General features: G+C 42.4%; 1 protein-coding gene across 1 annotated transcript in view; it reads right to left on the bottom strand.

Moving 5' to 3' along the window:
* Positions 1-1,491: 1,491 nt before the first annotated feature.
* Positions 1,492-21,550, bottom strand: part of LOC139583130 (uridine diphosphate glucose pyrophosphatase NUDT14-like) — a 30,486-nt gene continuing 10,427 nt past the window's right edge. The window contains exons 2-5 of the mRNA XM_071413903.1: positions 18,979-19,022; positions 13,374-13,438; positions 10,695-11,001; positions 1,492-1,968 (exon numbers count right to left, since the gene is read on the bottom strand). Coding sequence (XP_071270004.1) covers positions 1,719-1,968; positions 10,695-11,001; positions 13,374-13,438; positions 18,979-19,022 — 666 coding nt within the window. The 3' untranslated portion in view covers positions 1,492-1,718. The remainder of the gene's footprint in view (positions 1,969-10,694; positions 11,002-13,373; positions 13,439-18,978; positions 19,023-21,550) is intronic.

Below are 21,550 nucleotides of genomic sequence, written 5' to 3'. Positions count from 1 at the left end.
AAAAAAAAGGGAATAATCGAGGATGGAATCCTACAGCTGGGAATCCTCTATCCGGGATTACTGAAAACCTGGGAACGTTTTGCAACCCTAGTTTCAAACCACTATAGACTTGGATAGCTGCTGTTGTCGATTTCTGTGGAAATTGGGGTGTTTTGAAGTGGTCTGGCCAAAACAGCCATGGGGGAAAGGGGGGGTTTAACTGTTGTGAAGCTGAGAGACATGGCCCACGTTAAAAAGAGCAACCATTTTCCTTCGAGCCTCACACAGTGCAGGTATAAAAATAAAAAATAAAAAAAACTTTCCCCCCGCGTCAGGTTAAAAAAACATCACAAAACAGCACTATGGGCTCGAGGTGCTATTCCAGGAAGCTGGGTTAAGTACCATGCTAAACTTACTCCGACATGTCACAAGCTAGGTTTTCAATTTCCCAAAACAAAACTCCCATTGAGCCTCCGTAGAATGGAGCAGGGTCATAGGGGCTCGACATCACTTTCCTTCATTAGGAAAAAACAAAACACTGTCTGAGATATATAAAAACGCTGTCGTTCGCCGCCAATATCGGTGAAGCCTTCCTGTTAACACACATGTATAAGTGTGAGAGCAATTGTCCACCAGAAGGTTCTCACAATATCACAATAATTCATATGGTGGTTACTAGTGTTATCACAATGCGCAGTATCACGATACTCAGAATTATCGCAGTATCGTGATGAGTATTGTGTAGTATCACGATATTACAATACCTCTGAGTATTGTGATACGGAGTGTTGTGGTACTGGTATTGTGACATTAGTAACTGAAATAAAGCTTATCAGTGTAGAGGTAGGTGATATTCCTGTGGTAGTTAAAAGAAGCCTCTATCGAAAGCACAATTTCTTGTGACCTCAGAGCACGCACTACTGTAGTGACATCCCTGGATTCAATGCAATGCTTACAACATATCTAAACGCCTAAGCAAACTGAAATGTTGATTTGTTTCTAGACCATGATCAAACAACCAACTATCAAAGTATTGCTTAGAGAAATGTCCCCCAGACCTGGACGTGAGGGACCCAAAAGGGGAGAATATTTTTTTTCTAGCCCGGCAGTTACTCAAGTCATTAATTTGTTAAATTAGGAGTGTTAGTGCTTGGCTGGGATAAAAATGCCCCCCCCCCCCCTCCCCCAAGACAGGTAAACACTGGCTTTGAGGCTGTGTAGATCATAGAGAAAGAAAGCAAGGCGTGCCTGGAACAGCTGTGGTAATTTAACAGACTCAGCAACGACCGTCGAATGTGATAAGCTCTGGCACTGAATAAGAAACAACATTTTTGCACTCCTGGAACGTAATCAAATCAACTGCAGACGAGCAGCTCTGAACAAGAGTGATGTTGCCATCTTCGTGACCTCTGTGGAAAAAGTTACACAAACAAAAAGTGAATATGGCAAGTTTTAGAGGAAAAGGAATTAAGACCAAAAATTTGACAACCCCCCAAAAAAGAACACAGTTAGTAACAAGACAAAAATGGTTGCCAAGGGGCCATTTTATATGGAAATTGTCAGAGGCAAGGTGTTGGGAGTAGATTGAAGTCTCTAACCACTGACACAGGGTCAGATATTTTTCTCCATACCCTTAATAGTAAAGATAAGGCTTGGGGTTAGGGTCTTCTGATCCCAGATCTGTTGTTAACTGCAACTTCTACCTCAGGCTCAAGAGTGCAAGGACGGGGTTGGGTGGGTTACACGTTGGTGGAGATCTTGTACTTGGGCGACATGTTGTTGTGGAACCAGATGAAGCTGAAGATGACGCTCATGGTCTTGGGGATGCTCTCGTCGTAGGCAAAGGTCATGGCCTCGTGGAGGGGCACTTTGACCACTTCAATCAGCTCCCCCTCCTGAGGCACGCCTCCGCCCTTGCCCACGCAGTTCTCGTCCGACACCTCGGCGTAGAACATGGTCTGTTTGGCTCCTGTCACGCCTACGCCGGAGCTGTCGAGAGAGGTGACACACACATGAGGTCAAAGGTCAGGTGACTGGCATGTAAGCCTGTTTAGTATTTCACATAGCAAATGTTATCCAGCTAAATTTGGAGGGTTTTAGCAGTCAGTTCAAAATCAAAGATTGTCCCAAACCAATGCCAAAGCTTTTGAGAGATCACCATGACAATCCCAGGTGAAACACCACCAGCGTGGAGTTGGTGGAGAGGGAGTGGTGAGTGTAGTGTGTCTATAGGGCGATGATGATGATCCTCTTTGGGGCTTGAGGATCCCCATGACAGGCTTCCCCTCTACACTTAGATTCCTCAATTCTCCCCACATGACAGCCATATCAAAACACTATCCACAGGCATCTAAAATGAGCCCACAGCTAGGGGCCAAGTAAGGTCCCTTAACCTGTTGAGGCCACGGGTGCCGCTAGCGGCACTCCTCCCACATTCCATTGAAAAGGCAGAGCAGCAAATTCAAAAAACAAAATTGAAATATTTAACTTTCACACATTAACAAGTCCAATACAGCATTTGAAAGATAAACATCTTGTCAATCCAGCCAACATGTCCGATTTTTAAAATGTTTTACAGAGAAAACACCACATATATTTATGTTAGGTCACCACCAAATAAAAAAAGACAGACAGACATTTTTCACAGCACAAGTAGGCTGCAGGTAGCATGCACAAGCCAACCTAACTAACCTAGAACCAACCTAAATAACCTAGAAAAAACTCCCTCAGATGACAGTCCTATAACATGTTACACAATAAATCTATGTTTTGTTCAAAAAAATTGCATATTTTAGCTATAAATCAGTTTTACATTACTGCTACCATCATAGCTACAGTCAGAAATCGCACGGGAGTAGCCAGAGTAAATACAGACACCAACTACCTAATTACACATCATAAAACATTTCAGACAAATATATGGTGGATAGCTAATGAAAGACAAATATCTTGTGAATACAGACAATATTTCCGATTGTTGAAGTGTTTTACAGCGAAAACACCACATATATTTATGTTAGTTCACCACCAAATACAAAAGACAGACAGACATTTTTCACAGCAACGGTAGCATGCAAGTAGCTAACCTAACTAACCTAGAACCAACCTAGAACCAACCTAAATAACCTAGAAAAAACTCCCTCAGATGACAGTCCTATAACATGTTACACAATAAATCTATGTTTTGTTCGAAAAATGTGCATATTTTAGCTATAAATCAGTTTTACATTACTGCTACCATCATAGCCACCATCACAGCTACAGTCAGAAATCGCACGGCAGTAGCCAGAGAAAATACAGACACCAACGTCAACTACTAATTACACATCATAAAACATTTCAGAACAATATATGGTGGATAGCTAATGAAAGAATAAGATCTTGTGAAGAGCCAATATTTCCGATTTTTGAAGTGTTTTACAGCGAAAACACAATATATCGTTATATTAGCTTACTACAATAGCTAGCACACAGCAGCATTGCTTCTAGTCAAACGGTAGCATAGCACAGTTCGACAGATATATATGAAAAAGCATCCCAAATTGGGTCCTTATCTTTGTGGATCTTCCATCAGAATGTTCTCCAAGGGGTCCTTTGTTCAGAACCGACTTTATTTGGATCCATAACGAACGATTTCCCTCAGAATTAGCAAGCACCATTAGCTAGCATTGCTAGCCTCTCGTTCTTGAACCAATTCTTGCGTCGCATCACGTCTAAAGTCCAGAATAAATTTCAATAATATAATTAAACTATATTGAAAAAACATACTTTAAGATGATATTGTGACATGTATCAAAGAAAATCGAAGCCAGAGATCATATTCACCTTTAAAAAGGTTCTTCAATGAGCCGAGTACAAGTCAGACTTCGCGCCCAGGAAATAAATAAAAGTGCGCACGTCTCAGTCCAAGACGTTGTGTTCAGTCCCTGGTCGAGATAATCAACTGATTTTTTCTCTCACTTCCGCATTACACCCAGGCGAAGGCATATGACGTGTTTCTACAGTCATAAGTGACATGCCCTTTTATAGACAAGCTCCTGAAGAGAGAGTTCGCTTTTGGAAATCTCACTTCCGGTTAGGAAATGGTCTGTAAAAGGAGTTCTGTTTCACTTAGAGAAATAATTCAAACGTTTTTAGAAACTAGAGACTGTTTTCTATCCAATAGTAATAATAATATGCATATTGTACGAGCAAGAATTGAGTACGAGGCCGTTTAAAAATCATACGATTTTCTCCAAAAGTGAAAACAGCACCCCCTTGTCCTCAACTTAATCCTGATTGAGGAATCCAGGAAATCATCCTGTAAAAGGTTTGGTGGGAGGTGTAGGGTGACGTTGCCCCTAGATGCTGATCTGAATTCGGGAGGGAAAGCTGATCCTAGACCTGCACCTACGGGAACACTCACCTCAGACCCTGGCTGGGATCCAAGAGTTCCAACAGCCATTGCTTCTGCTACCGAAGATAGCACATCAGTTGTACACCATCCACAGGCAGCTAGAACAAACAAGAACTCAAGTCCTTTTGTTCACCTGACCTAAAAATTCCTCACAATCAAATGCCGACCATAGTATCTCCCAACTCTCCTCGGTTATCGTCACAGCTGTGTATATCCCCCCACAAGCGGATACCAAGACGGCCATCAAGGAACTTCACTGGACATTACGAAAACCATATATCCTGAGGCTGCATTTATTGTAGCGGGGGATTTTAACAAAGCTAATCTGAGAACAAGGCTACCTAAATTCTAATCTGCATATCGATTGCAGTACACGAGCGAGTAACACTCGACCACTTCTACTCTAACTTCCGCAATGAATACAAGGCCCTCCCCTGCCCTCCTTTTGGCAAATCTGACCATGACTCCATCTTGTTGCTCCCCTCCTATAGGCAGAAACTAAAACAGGTCACCCCCATGCTTAGGTCTATCCAACGCTGGTCTGACAAAATCAGATTCCACTCTTCAAGATTACGTCGATCACGTGGACTGGGATATGTTCCGGGTAGCCTCAGACAATAACATTGACGTATACGTTGACTCGGTGAACAAGTTAATAAGGAAGTGTATGGAATGTTGTACCCACTATGACTATTAAAACCTTCCCTAACCAGAAACTGTAGATTGATGGCAGCATTTGCGCAAAACTGAAAGCACGTACCACTGCATTTAATTATGGCAAGGCTACTGGAAACATGGCCGAATAGAAACAGTGTAGTTTTTCCCTCCGTAAGTCAATCAAACAAGCAAAGTGTCAGTATAGAGACAAAGTGGAGTCGCAATTCAACGGCTCAGACATGAGAGGTATGTGGCAGGGTCTACAGTCAATCACGGATTACAAAAGAAAAACAGCCCCATCGCGGACATCAACGTCTTGCTCCCAGACAAATTAAACAACTTATTTGCGCACTTTGAGGACAATACAGTGCCACCAACACAGCCCACTACCAAAGACTGTGGGATCTCCTTCTCCGTGGCCGATGTGAGTAAAACATTTAAACGTGTTAACACTCGCAAGGCTGCCGGCCCAGATGAAATCCCTAGCCGCGTCCTCAGAGCATGCGCAGACCAGCTGGCTGGTGTGTTTACGGACATATTCAATCAATCCCTATCCCAGTCTGCAAGAGGGCCACCATTGTTCCTGTTCCCAAGAAAGCTAAGGTAACTGAGCTAAACGACAACCGCCCCGTAGCATGGAATTCTGTCATCATGAAGTGCTTTGAGAGACTAGTCAAGGATCATATCACCTCCACCCTACCGGTCACCCTAGAACCACTCCAATTCGCTTACCGCCCCAATAGATCCACAGACGATGCAATCACCATCACGCTGCCCTATCCGATCTGGAAAAGAGGAATAACTATGTAAGAATGCTGTTCATTGACTACAGCGCAGCATTCAACACCATAGTATCGTCCAAACTCATCATTAAGCTTGAGACCCTGGGTCTCGACCCCGCCCTGTGCAACTGGGTCTGGGACTTTGACGGGCCGCCCCCAGGTGGTGAGGGTAGGAAACAACATCTCCACCCCGCTGATCCTCAACACTGGGACCCCACAAGGGTGTGTTCTCAGCCCTCTCCTGTACTCCCTGTTCACCCATGACTGTGTACCCATGCACGCCTCCAACTCAATCAAGTTTGCAGACGACACTACAGTGGTAGGCTTGATTACCGACCAAGACGAGACGGCCTACAGGGAGGAGGTGAGGGCCCTCGGTGTGTGGTGTCAGGAAAACAACCTCTCAACGTCAACAAAACAAAGGAGATGATCGTGGACTTCAGGAAACAGCAGAGGGAGCACCCCCCTATCCTCAGGAGGCTGAAGAAATTTGGCTTGTCACTTAAAACACAAACTTTTACAGATGCACAATCGAGAGCATCCTGTCGGGCTTTATCACCGCCTGGTACAGCAACTGCTCCGCCCACATCCGCAAGGCTCTCCAGAGGGTAGTGAGGTCTGCACAACGCATCACCGGGGGCAAACTACCTGCCCTCCAGGACACCTACACCACTCAATGTCACAGGAAGGCCAAAAAGATCATCAAGGACAACAACCACCCAAGCCACTACCTGTTCACCCTGTTATCATCCAGAAGGCGAGGTCAGTACAGGTGCATCAAAGCTGGGACCGAGAGACTGAAAAACAGCTTCTATCTCAAGGCCATCAGACTGTTAAACAGCCATCACTAACATGGAGTGGCTGCTGCCAACATACTGACTTATATCTCTAGCCACTTTAATAATTAAAAATTGGATGTATCACCAGTCACTTTCAACAATGTCACTTTAAATAATGTTTACATACCCTACATTACTCATCTCATATGTATATTCTGTACTCTATACTAAAGGTCAACCGATTAATCGGAATAGCCGATTAATTAGGGCCGATTTGAAGTTCATAACAATCAGTAATCGGCATTTTTGCACACCGATTGTGGCCGATAACATTGCACTCCACGAGGAGACTGTGTGGCAGGCTGACTACCTGTTACACGAGTGCAGCAAGAAGCCAAGGTAAGTTGCTAGCTAGCATTAAACTTCTTATAAAAAACAATAAATCTTAACATAATCATTAGTTAACTACACATGGTTGAGGATATTACTAGATTATCTAGCTTCTCCTGCGTTGCATATAATCGATGCGGTGCCTAATTTAAATTTCTCATCGAATCACAGCCTACTTCACCAAACGGGTGATGATTTAACAATCGCAATCATGAAAAAAGCACTGTTGTTGTGCCAATGTGTACCTAACCATAAGCATCAATGCCTTTCTTTAAAATCAATACACAAGCACATATTTTTTTAACCTGCATATTTAGTTAACATTGCCTGCTAACATGAATTTCTTTTAACTAGGGAAATTGCGTCTTGCGTTCCGTGCAAGCAGAGTCAGGGTATATGCAGCAGTTTGGGCCGCCTGGCTCGTTGCGAACTGTGAAGACCATTTCTTCCTAACAAAGACCATAATTAATTTGCCAGAACTGTACATAATTATGACATAACATTGAAGGTTGTGCAATGTAACAGCAATATTTAGACTTATGGATGCCACCCGTTAGATAAAATACAGAACGGTTCCGTATTTCACTGAAAGAATAAACGTTTTGTTTTCAAAATGATAGTTTCCGGATTTGACCATATTAATGACATAAGGCTCGTATTTCTGTGTATTATGTTATAATTAAGTGTATGATTTTATATTTGATAGAGCAGTCTGACTGAGCGGTGGTAGGCAGCAGCAGACTCGTAAGCATTCATTCAAACAGCATTTTCCTGCATTTTCCAGCAGCTCTTCTCTGTGCTTCAAACATTGAGCTGTTCATGACTTCAAGCCTATCAACTCCTGAGATTAGGCTGGTGTAACCGATGTGAAAAGGCTAGCTAGTTAGCGGGGAGCGCGCTAATAGCGTTTCAATCGGTGACGTCACTCGCTCTGACACCTTGAAGTAGTTGTTCCCCTTGCTCTGCAAGGGCCGTGGCTTTTGTGGAGCGATGGGTAACGATGCTTCGAGGGTAGCTGTTGTCGGTGTCCCTGGTTCGAGCCCAGGTAGGGGCAAGGAGAGGGACGGAAGCTATACTGTTACACTGGCAATACTATAGTGCCTATAAGAACATCCAATAGTCAAAGGTATATGGAATACAAATGGTATAGAGAGAAATAGTCCTATAATAACTACAATCTAAAACTTCTTACCTGGGAATATTAAAAAGACTCGTGTTAAAAGGAATCACCAGCTTTCATATGTTCTGAACAAGGAACTTAAACGTTAGCTTTCTTACATGGCACATATTGCACTTTTACTTTCTTCTTCAACACTTTGTTTTTGCATTATGTAAACCAAATTGAACATGTTTCATTATTTATTTGAGGCTAAATTGATTTTATTGATGTATTATATTAAGTTAAAAGAAAAGTGTTCATTCAGTATTGTTGTAATTGTCATTATTATAAATTTAAAAATTTAAAAAAAATAATAAATAAAAATTGGTATCGGCTTATTTTGGTCCTCCAATAATCAGTATCGAAAAATCAATCGGTCGACCTCTCCTCTATACCATCTACTGCATCTTGCCTATGCCGTTCGGCCATCGCCCATCCATATATTTATATGTACATATTCGTTCCTTTACACGTGTGTGTATAAAGTAGTTGTTGTGAAATTGTTAGATTACATGTTAGATACACTGCATGGTCGGGAACTAGAACCACAAGCATTTCTCTACACTCGCATTAACATCTGCTAACCATGTGTATGTGACCAATAAAATGTGATTTGTCACGTAGAGCAAGCCAGAAGGCTAAACTGAAAACCCTAACCTCTATCAAATTAAAAGATGGCGGAGCCGCAAAAGTATTTCTGTGCAAGGGTGTTTATTTATGTAGTGAATCCGGGAAGAAAAACAACAGTAAAACCATCCAAAGTATCCATTATGCTCAATCCAAAATGGTTCCCCCCTGGAACTGAAAGAGAGGATCCTTTTGTAGGGGAAGCCCCTCCCATCAGAACATACCCAGCACTAATTAATTAAGCAATTACCTTCATCAAAGCCTACATTTCACTCAGCTAAACATAATGAATTACATATATTATTGCAACATGTTTCTCATGATACAATATACCAATATAACACATTTACAAAATCCCATCCCTACTGACATGGAGTCTTCCAATATGCCCATTCACATGAACGAGCCATTCGGGACAGGCACTACAAAGCCAGCCCGATTACCGTAGCTCTGGTCCTTATCTGGTCCGTATCTCTTAAATACAAGTTAAACTAAATGCATGCTCTTCAACCGATCGCTGCCTGCACCTGCCCGCCCATCCAGCATCACTACTCTGGACGGTTCTGACTTAGAATATGTGGACAACTACAAATACCTAGGTGTCTGGTTAGACTGTAAACTCTCCTTCCAGACTCACATAAAACAATTCCAATCCAAAGTTAAATCTAGAATTGGCTTCCTATTTCACAACAAAGCATCCTTCACCCATGCTGCCAAACATACCCTCGTAAAACTGACCATCCTACCGATCCTCGACTTCGGCGATGTCATTTACAAAATAGCCTCCAACACTCTACTCAACAAATTGGATGCAGTCTATCACAGTGCCATCCGTTTTGTAACCAAATCCCCATATACTACCCACCACTGCGACCTGTACGCCCTCGTTGGCTGGCCCTCGCTTCATACTCGTGGCCAAACCCACTGGCTCCAGGTCATCTACAAGACCCTGCTAGGTAAAGTCCCGCCTTATCTCAGCTCGCTGGTCACCATAGCAGCACTCACCTGTAGCACGCGCTCCAGCAGGTCTCTCTCACTGGTCACCCCCAAAGCCAATTCCTTTTATGGCCACCTCTCCTTCCAGTTCTCTGCTGCCATTGACTGAAACGAACTACAAAAATCTCTGAAACTGGAAACACTTATCTCCCTCACTAGCTTTAAGCACCAGCTGTCAGAGCAGCTCACAGATCATTGCACCTGTACATAGCCCATTTATAAATAACCCAAACAACTACCTCTTTCCCTACTGTATTGATATATTTTGCTCCCCAGTATTTCTACTTTGCACACTCATCTACTGTCAAATCTACCATTCCAGTGTTTTAATTGCTATATTGTATTTACTTCGCCACCATGGCCTATTTATTGCCTTTACCTCCCTTATCTCACCTCCTTTGCTCACATTGTATATATACTTATTTTTCTACTGTATTATTGACTGTATGTTTGTTTTACTCCATGTGTAACTGTGTTGTTAAATGTGTCGAACTGCTTTGCTTTATCTTGGCCAGGTCGCAGTTGTAAATGAGAACTTGTTCTCAACTTGCCTACCTGGTTAAATAAAAGGTGAAATAAATAAAATATGCCTACTGTTTGTCTATTAAATCTTTAAATATAGAAATCATTCACCTCATTATTGGGTTCAGCATTTTACACACTTTGAGCAAATCAATTATTCACGACAGTGTGTGTGTGCGCACCTGTATGAAGCTATGGGTGTGTGTGTCTGTATGAAGCTATGGATGTGTGTGTCTGTATGAAGCTATGGATGTGTGTGTGTGTGAAGCTAGACGCTAATCTTGGGTCAGTTTTGCATTTTCCCAGCTAATGAATACGGTTAGGATTGCAGGAGGGGAAGCTACTCCTAGATTTGTACCTAGGGGAAACTTCAGCCGGGAGCCATACGTGCACGCACACACACACACCTGTACGAGGTGATCCTCCGCAGCTTGGTGACTGGCACGTCGTAGCCACACTCCTCCAGCACCTCCTGCCTGGCAATCTCCTCCAGCGACAGGTCGGCCTTGTCCACCATGCCTGCACACAGCTCGTAGGTCATACCCGCCGAGCCCGGGGGCTGGGGGGTCTTGACGCCCCCAGCCGTAGCAACAGCCTCCTCCTGGGGAGTCTCGCCGATGGGAGTCTCTGGGATAGCAGTCCCCTCTTCCTCCTCCCCCGCCGCTGCCTGCACGGCTGGCTCCTTGGTCCTCTCCCACTCACACATGTACACGGCTGCAGGATGCGACAGGGTGGAGGGAGCGTGAATGGGGAAGAGCGAGATAGCAACATGTGTTACACTATAGTGACCTGGGGACCCAGATACATCACTGAGAAAAAGGTATCATTCCTTTCACTTCTCAACAATAGGGATTGCGCAGTTCATACAAAAATCTAAGTCCACGTTTTTATTCTTCAAATAGGCCAAAATTGAAATTATATAATAAGCGTCTGACAAACTTTGTATAGTAAAATTGTACCCCTATAAAAATCACTACACACATACCTCTACACACCCCTGAAATTGTAAAAACCTTGCTGGTGGAAGTGAACACCGTAATAAGAGATTTTTTATTTAAAAAAAAATACAATTGGGACACAGATACACTTCCCTCCGTATGCATCGACATTGAAGCTAAAATTCTCTATACTCCAGCATTTGGATTTGAGATCAAATGTTTCATATGAGGCGACAGTACAGAATGTCACCTTTCATTTGAGGGTATTTTCATTCATATGTTTTACTGCTCAGAAATTAAAGCACTTTATATATACATATTTGAAGACGTCACTATTTGGACAAAAAACACTTAGTATATTAAAGTAGTCCAAAGTTTAGTATTTGGTCCCATATTCCTAACAAGCAATGACTACGTCAAGCTTTTGACTATACGCACTTGCTGGATGTATTTTCAGCTTGTTTTGGTTGGGTTTCAGATTACGTTTAGCCCAATAGTAACTGAACGGTGAATAATGACTGGAGTAACCTTCTGTATAAGTTAGTAGATTTAGTCCTTTAGACACCAGTCCTAAATAACCCTGAATGCAATAAAAAGCATGAATAATGAGTGAGAAAGTTGAGGCTACAACAAAACATAATAAACCTCTAACCCATTATCAATAGCAGAGGAGATTAGCATTGTATTTTAGAGGGGATATGATCTTGGTCCCTCTAACTTTCTCAGTTATTCACAATTCATTCATGATTATCCATAATCAGTGTTGCATCGACATAAATGTAGATATGTTCAGATACAATAAAAGTGACAATACATCGTTCACCGTTCACTTCCTTTTGGGCTAAATATAATACAAAACAACCAAAAAAAAACTGTAAATGCATCCAACAAGTTTGTAAAGTCACAAGCTTGATGTAGCCATGGAATATAGTAGCTGAGATGGGCAGAAGTCTGTCCATAATAAAGCGCTCCTCTGCCTTCTTAAACACTGTCAACAAGGCAGGTCCTACAGGCCCTAGTTTTGTCAGACCTAGACTACTGTTCAGTAGTGTGGTCAGGTGCCACAGAGGGACTTAGGAAAATTGCAATTGGCTCAGAACAGGGTGTGCACGGCTGGCCCTTAAAAGTACACGAAGAGCTAACATTAATGATATGCAAGTCAATCTCCCATGGCTCAAAGTGGAAGAGAGACTGACGTCAAGTGTTGACAAGCTGAATGTACCGAGCTGTCTGTTTAAACTACTAGAACACAGCTCAGACACCCATGCATACCCAACAACACATGCCACCAGAGGTCTCTTCACAATCCCCAAATCCTGAACACACTACGGGAGGCCCACAGTACTACAAAGAGCCATGACTACATGGAACTCTATTCCACATCAGGCAATTGATGCAAGCAGTAGAATCAAAAAAAAAAAAAGTCAAAGTAAAAAATACACCTTATGGAACAGCGGGGACTGTGAAGCAACAAACAAACATAGGCACAGACACTTGCATACACACACAATAACATACGCACTATACACTATATTGTGTTGTAGATTTGTGGTAGTAGAGTAAGAGCCTGAGGGCACACACTTAAAGTACTGTGAAATCGGTTGTGAATGTATAGTAATGTTTTTTAAAATTGTTTAACTGCCTTAATTTTGCTGGACCCCAGGAAGAGTAGCTGCTGCTTTGGCAGATACAACATAGACCCGAACCCTGGTGACCACCACAGGTGTAAAGGTGGCTGAAGGCCGGGAGGAGAGAGCATGTTAGCACTTTCTCAGAAGCAGACAAGCCTCGACAGTGCCAGACCGATCCCGGGCCACGTGTTACGGGGGATATTGTTCCACTTGACAGGCTCAAGTGGCAGTTCAGCAAAATCAGATATAATACACAGGTGCTGGCTAGGAAACTTGCAATGTGACAATAGCAGCACTTCCCGACAGGGATGAAGAAAGGTTGTGGTGGGTTCGATTCTGACCCACGACCTTCTAACACTTTCTCCACCTTACTTTCAATTCCTGTCCCTCTTCATTGTCAAATAACTATGACAAATATGAAAAGGAATGTGAATTCCCAGTCCTTAGCAAAAAAGGTTGTTCTTACGGAGGGAACATGATTTGATTGGTCGAGGAGAATTGAAGTAGGGAGTTTTACCTGGACGGAACTGCTTGACCAAGATGAAGCAGTGTGAGGTGGTGTTGAAGATCAGCACCGAAACACTGGAAATAAAGGGGGAGTAGAGAAAAATTATTCAGTTTGTTTAATTTATAATTTTTTGGGGCACAAGCAAAAGTGAAGTAATAATATTGTTAATAAACTAAATTAACTATATTACATGACATCACACACAGTGCACCAATTTCCTGCTTACAGAAATCAACTACAAAATACATATCTGCCCAGACTGCCCTAATTCCTTCTTCCTAATGTAGCTACAGAAGGGCACAAACTTGAAAATATGCTATTTGAATTACATCGTTCTAGTTTAAGAAGGAAGTCGCCCTGTTGTGTTGATGATAGTTGAGCGTTTACTCCACAAAATGAGATTGTATTCTAATTTTGGTATGAAATCACTAACACAAGCCATACATTTTGGCAGTGTAATATGTCCATGGATAGTCCTCAATTCTAAACAAAAATATAAAACGCATCATGTAAAGTATTGGTCCCATTTTTTAAAATAAAACATCCTAGATATGTTCCATAGGCACAAAAAGTCTATTTCTCTCACATTTTGTGCTCAAATGTGTTTACATCCACATTAGTGAGCATTTGTCCTTTGCCAAGATAATCCATCCACCCGACAGGTGTGAAATATCAAGAAGCTGATTAAACAGCATTACAGGGGAACTTTGTTATTGGGACAATAAAAGGCCACTAAAATATGCAGTTGTCAAAACACAATGACACAGATGTCTCAAGTTAAGGGATCGTGCAATTGGCATGCAGAAATGTCCAGAGCTGTTGCATGTTAATTTCTCTACCATAAGCCGCCTCCAACGTCATTTTATAGAATTTGCCAGTACGTCCAACCGGCCTCTCAACCGCAGACCACATGTAATCACGCCAGCCCAGGATCTCTGGTTTCTTCACCTAAGGAGTCGACTGAGACCAGCCACCTGATGTAACAGAGGAGTATTTCCGTCTGTAATACTAATTTATGGAGCAAAACTCATTCTGATTGGCTGGACCTGGCTACCCAGTGGGCGAGCCTATGACCACCCAGGCCCAACCATGACTGTGCCCCTCTGCCCAGTCATGTGAAATCCATAGATTAAAGCATAATTTCCCTCCCTTGCCAGATTTTGGCAATCTATACAACGTATATGTCATGCAATAAAATGCAAATTATTTAGTTAAAAATCATACAATGTGATTTTCTGGATTTTTGTTTTAGATTCCGTCTCTCACAGTTGAAGTGTACCTATGATAAAAAATTACAGACCTCTACATGCTTTGTAAGTAGGAAAACCTGCAAAGTTTCAAATACTTGTTCTCCCCACTGTATATATATATATACACACACACACTGCTCAAAAAAATAAAGGGAACACTTAAACAACACAATGTAACTCCAAGTCAATCACACTTCTGTGAAATCAAACTGTCCACTTAAGAAGCAACACTGATTGACAATAAATTTCACATGCTGTTGTGCAAATGGAAGACAAAAGGTGGAAATTATAGGCAATTAGCAAGACACCCCCAATAAAGGAGTGGTTCTGCAGTTGGTGACCACAGACCACTTCTCAGTTCCTATGCTTCCTGGCTGATGTTTTGGTCACTTTTGAATGCTGGCGGTGCTTTCACTCTAGTGGTAGCATGAGACGGAGTCTACAACCCACACAAGTGGCTCAGGTAGTGCAGCTCATCCAGGATGGCACATCAATGCGAGCTGTGGCAAGAAGGTTTGCTGTGTCTGTCAGCGTAGTGTCCAGAGCATGGAGGCGCTACCAGGAGACAGGCCAGTACATCAGGAGACGTGGAGGAGGCCGTAGGAGGGCAACAACCCAGCAGCAGGACCGCTACCTCCGCCTTTGTGCAAGGAGGAGCAGGTGGAGCACTGCCAGAGCCCTGCAAAATGACCTCCAGCAGGCCACAAATGTGCATGTGTCTGCTCAAACGGTCAGAAACAGACTCCATGAGGGTGGTATGAGGGCCCGACGTCCACAGGTGGGGGTTGTGCTTACAGCCCAACACCGTGCAGGATGTTTGGCATTTGCCAGAGAACACCAAGATTGGCAAATTCGCCACTGGCGCCCTGTGCTCTTCACAGATGAAAGCAGGTTCACACTGAGCACATGTGACAGAGTCTGGAGACGCCGTGGAGAACGTTCTGCTGCCTGCAACATCCTCCAGCATGACCGGTTTGGCGGTGGGTCAGTCATGGTGTGGGGTGGCATTTCTTTGGCGGGCCGCACAGCCCTCCATGTGCTCGCCAGAGGTAGCCTGACTGCCATTAGGTACCGAGATGAGATCCTCAGACCCCTTGTGAGACCATATGCTGGTGCGGTTGGCCCTGGGTTCCTCCTAATGCAAGACAATGCTAGACCTCATGTGGCTGGAGTGTGTCAGCAGTTCCTGCAAGAGGAAGGCATTGATGCTATGGACTGGCCCGCCCGTTCCCCAGACCTGAATCCAATTGAGCACATCTGGGACATCATGTCTCGCTCCATCCACCAACGCCACATTGCACCACAGACTGTCCAGGAGTTGGCGGATGCTTTAGTCCAGGTCTGGGAGGAGATCCCTCAGGAGACCATCCGCCACCTCATCAGGAGCATGCCCAGGCGTTGTAGGGTGGTCATACAGGCACGTGGAGGCCACACACACACTACTGAGCCTCATTTTGACTTGTTTTAAGGGCATTACATCAAAGTTGGATCAGCCTGTAGTGTGGTTTTCCACTTTAATTTTGAGTGTGACTCCAAATCCAGACCTCCATGGGTTGATAAATTTGATTTCAATTGATCATGTGTGATTTTGTTGTCAGCACATTCAACTATGTAAAGAAAAAAGTATTTAATAAGAATATTTCATTCATTCAGATCTAGGATGTGATATTTTAGTGTTCCCTTTATTTTTTTGAGCAGTGTATATATATGCAAATGTATTAAAAATAACAGAAATACATTTACATAAGTATTCAGACCCTTTGATGTGAGCTCAACTGTATCCTGTTTCCTTTGATCATCCTTGAGATGTTTCTACAACTTGATTGTAGTCCACCTGTGGTAAATTCAATTCATTGGACATGATTTGGAAAGGCACACACACCGGTCTATATATGGTCCCACAGTTGACAGTGTAGGTCAGATCAAAAACCAAGCCATGAGGTCAAAGGAATTGTCAGTAGAGCTCCAAGACAGGATTGTATCGAGGCACAGATCTGGGGAAGGGTACCAAAAAAATGTTGACAGCATTGAAGTTCTAAGAACACAGTGCCCTCTATCATTCTTAAAATGGAAAAAGTTTGGAACCACCAAGACTTCACAGAGCTGGCTACCTTGTCAAACTGAGCAATCGGGGGAGAAGGGTCAGGGAGGTGACCAAGAACCCAATGGTCACTGACAGAGCTCTAGAGTTCCTCTGTGGAGATGGGAGAACCTTCCAGAAGGAAAACCATCTCTGCAGCACTCCACCAATCAGGCCTGTATTGTAGTGTGGCTAGATGGAAGCCACTCCTCAGTAAAAAATAAAAATAAAAATGAAAAAAAAAGGTACATGAAAGCCCCCTTAGAGTTTGCCAAAAATGCACCTAAAGGACTGAACATAAGAAACAAGATTCTCTGGTCTGATGAAGCCAAGATTTAACCTGAATGCCAAGCATCACGTCTGGAAGAAACCTGACACCATCCCTACAGTGAAGCATGGTGGTGGCAGCATCATGCTGTGGGGATGGTTTTCAGTGGCCGGGACTGGAAGACTAGTCAGGATCGAGGCAAAGATAAATGAAGCAAAGTACAGGACAAGTCTCTGAATGTCAAAGTACGCTTTACGGTAGTGACTAATAACATTTGATGAAATCTTTAAGTTACCAATTACCGCAATCACCTCCATAACGCCAGGAAGACCAAAAGGAAGCAGACAAGGGAAATGTCCCTTAATGTAATCTAAGGGATTTCCAAAAGTATTCTCAATTTTCTTTGACAGAGGAACCCACATTCACCAAAAAAGTTACAGAAAAGTCACATAAAATAACATCAGGAACACGATAGGTCTTATTTCCAACAATTGAGATGAACAAGAACTCCATCTACAACTATTCCGCCAGGTCAGCGGAGTCAATCACCACCTTCCGGAGACACCTGAAACCCCACCTCTTTAAGGAATACCTAGGATAGGATAAAGTAATCCTTCTAACCCCCCCCCCCTTAAAAGAGTTAGATGCACTATTGTAAAGTGGTTGTTCCACTGGATATCATAAGGTGAATGCACCAATTTGTAAGTCGCTCTGGATAAGAGCGTCTGCTAAATGACTTAAATGTAAATGTAAATGACTTAAATGTTGATTGATGATTTTCCAAGTTGACTTTATATTATTTAATGATTCTTGGAATATCCAAAGTAGGTGAGTAAATGTGTTCTTAAACTTTTTGTAATTTGCAGTGAATTTTAGTGAGACAACTCAAAACGCGAAATCCATTAACGCCAAGATAATGGAATTCATTCCCCTTGACAATCAACTGCTCTCTGTCGTGGATGTTGGCTTTTGCCGACTGGTTGAGCACCTCGGGCCCCGGTACACACTAACAAGTAGGCGTCATTTTTCAAATGTAGCCATACCGGAGTTACACAGTATTGTTGAAACGCACATCCATAAGCTACTTGCTATGGGTGTCACTGCTATTAGCTTCACGAAACGCCTGCTTAACAAAACTGCCGACAGACTGTGGGGTTAAAACTTGCAAATGTACTCTACTAGAGGCTGTGAACAAACGAGTCGTGGCATTCTCTCTGAGCCGCTTTCCTGTGTCGCCACCATGTTCGATGCTAGGTACAAGGACCGCTACTTCAATGCAGACAAGAAACAGGGTTTACGTGAAATGTTACAGATACAGCTGGACAAGATGGAAACGGACACAGTGACAGTGCGAACCGAGGAAAAGAGGCCACGGACAGAGCTGAAACTTCACTGCTTGACAAAATCTTGGTTGAGAATAAAAACGACTTTACAAATGAACAACGAAACAGCACAGCAAATGAAAGAAATAGGTTTTGATTATGTTTTACTGGTAATGGGGATATGCCAACAAAATAACTTTTTGGTCAGTTTGTGTGTTTCAACTATTTAACTGTACTAGAATGCTTAAACGGCCGCTAAATGTTTTAATATCGGTATCGGGTATTTTGGCAAGGAAAATATCGGTATTGGCCAAAAATGTCCCTAGGTACAATAGTGTCAACTCGTACCTCAGATTTTAACATCTCCACAAGAAATGCCTAGAGCGTATACTGACTGAAGGGAGAAACCTTCTGGGCTTTCCCAAGTTCAAGGAAATGGCCTCAATATTATATTTTGTTAGTTTATTAGGTAGCAAGTCAAAGTGAAGGTTATAGGAAAGCGTTGGGAAGGGGGGGTCATGTGGGATTTTGAAGGTCTTCACATCTGACCTTTAGGGACTCCTCTCAGCTGACAGCGAGGCCAATGAGGTAGTTGAACGAGTGTGTGTTTGAGTGTGTTCATGCGAGTACACCCAATCTCTAGCACAGAGTTTCTCTTAACAATGAAACGAGTCAATGGCAGATAGGAGCTCACCTGTCATGAGTTCGCATGAAGTCCCACGATTTCTTTGTTCCATTCTGTGAACGACACAAAACAATACATGAATGACATTCACATTCTGAAAGAACTGTGCTAGGATCTAGTTAATTGTCCTACATGTTGGCTGGCTCGGATGGATATCAAATCATCCATTAACTAGGATAGGGCGGTATCCAGATTTTCATTTAGTCATGCCGGCCTTTTTCATCGCAGGATTTACAGTTTGCCGTCTTAGTACACAAGGGGCACAAAAAAAAAGCTAATTGGGCATCTGTTACCAGATTGCTAACAACATTTGCACAAACTAATAGCATATTTCAATATGAAGACTGCTAGCTAAATATGCTAACGAGCGCAAATGATAAACAAATTACAAAGACTGGCAATCTAGCTCAACACGTTATATAAGTAGTAGCTACTGAGTCATTTTTGGTGAGTTTGGACATTTACAAGCAAAAAGTACTGGAGAAAAGTAGCTACACATCAGTAAGAGCGCCGTCTACTGATGGAATGCCTGTTGGTGAATTCTCACCCGAGTTTAGAAGTGCAACTGAAGCACAAAACTTGTCTGATGCCGAGCAAAGACTACAATAAGAAGCATTTTATATACAGTACCTGTGAAAAGTTTGGACACCTACTCAATCAATGGTTTCTTTATTTTAACTATTTTCTAAATTGTAGAATAATAGTGAAGACAAACTATGACATAACACATATGGAATCATGTAGTAACCAAAAAGTGTTAAATCAAAATATATTTGAGATCTCAAAGTAGCCACCCTTTGCCTTGATGACAGCTGTGCACACTTGGCATTCTCTCAACCAGCTTTATCTGGAATGCTTTTCCAACAATCTTGAAGGAGTTCCCACTGAGTTACCTCTGCTTTTCCTACACGCCGCAGTCCAACTCATCCCAAACCATCTCAATTGGGTTGAGGTCAGGTGATTGTGGAGGCCAGGTCATCTGACTCAGCACTCCATCTCTCCTTCTTGGTCAAATAGCCTTTAAACAGCCTGGAGGTCTGTTCAAATCAAATCCCCATCCAACAAGGGGTTCTAATAAACATATATTACGCACCTTCAAAATGCTAAGTATGTTGTGTAAATCAAATGGGAAGAAAAAAAGAAATAAAATCGCAATTAAATGTCTAAAAATATATTTTCACTTTGTCATGATTGAGTATTGTGCAGATGAGTGAGATTTACATTTTATTTCATCAGGCTGTAACACGACAAAATGTGGAATAAGTCAAGAGGTATGAATACGTTCTGAAGGCACTTTATTATTAACGAGGTGGCAACGCTGTGTGTGTGCTCAACTGGAAAATGAGGGTGCAGGTTTTTGACAATTTAGTACGGGTGCGGTCAGCTGGCTAGAGATTGTGTGGTGTAACGTTAATGATTCAAAGAACCCATCGAATGTCGGGAAAATAATTATATAGACTATATTCATTACAGAGATAGATTGAAGCTAGTATACATTGCTGATCACCTCTTATGGAGCAGGTAGCGCAAATCTATTGATAATTGCCAATGCTAGCTAGTTAGCTTTTGACATTTCAGTAGGGGTGCATGTCAATTCTAGCTAGGTGGCTGTCATACTCTATACCGCTAGATATCGTGTGTGTGGTGTACTGATTCAAAGAACCCATCAGATGAAATTTCAAAATAAAATTCATTATAGGGCTAGTAGATTGAAGTTAGTATTAATTGTTGATCGCCTCTTATGGGAGCAGGTAGCATTTTCTGTCTGGCTTAGTGTGACAAAATGAAAATGTAGAGTTTCCATCAACCTCGTGCGCAATGTAGACATCAAAGAACGCCGCAGTTCGCAGGTAGAGTAGTGGGTGAAACCATTCACTTCAGGAAAAAGGGGTGAAATAAATAAAGTTACCTTTCATTATGTGTTGCTGAATTCATACGAATATTTGCTTCCATTGTAGTAAGGTTGGTAATAGAAGAGGTCTTCGTACTTACCATTTTTGTATTATTTTCTTTGAAAGAACTAGTGGGTTTTGAGTGCTTCTCCCGTATTTGGGAAGTTGGTCTGCTCCTCAGAGATATTCTGAGAGCAGGTTCGCGTCTCCTTCCTCTGTATATTAAAAAAAAACTGCATAACAAGTGTCGTTGGAAAACGGGATCATATATCCTAAAGTCAATAGCGAATGTGACTATGTAGAGTTGAAGTCGGAAGTTCACATAAACAAGTTTTAATGACTCCAGCCTAAGTGTTTCAACCACTCCACAAATTTCTTGTTAACTAACTATAGTTTTGGCAAGTCGGTAAGGACATCTACTTTGTGCATGACAAGTAATTTTTCCAACAATTGTTTACAGACAGATTTGACTTATAATTCACTGTATCACAATTACAGTGGGTCAGAAGTTTACATACACTAAGTTGACTGTGCCTTTAAACAGCTTGGAAAATTCCAGAAAATTGTGTAATGGCTAAGAAGCTTCTGACAGGCTAATTTACATCATTTGAGTCAATTGCAGGTGTACCTATAAATGTATTTCAAGGCCTACCTTCAAACTCAGTGCCTCCTTGCTTGACATCATGGGA

Source organism: Salvelinus alpinus, chromosome 8, assembly GCF_045679555.1.
Source record: "Salvelinus alpinus chromosome 8, SLU_Salpinus.1, whole genome shotgun sequence".
Taxonomy (NCBI): Eukaryota; Metazoa; Chordata; class Actinopteri; order Salmoniformes; family Salmonidae; genus Salvelinus; species Salvelinus alpinus.
This window is presented reverse-complemented; position numbering and strand designations above follow the sequence as displayed.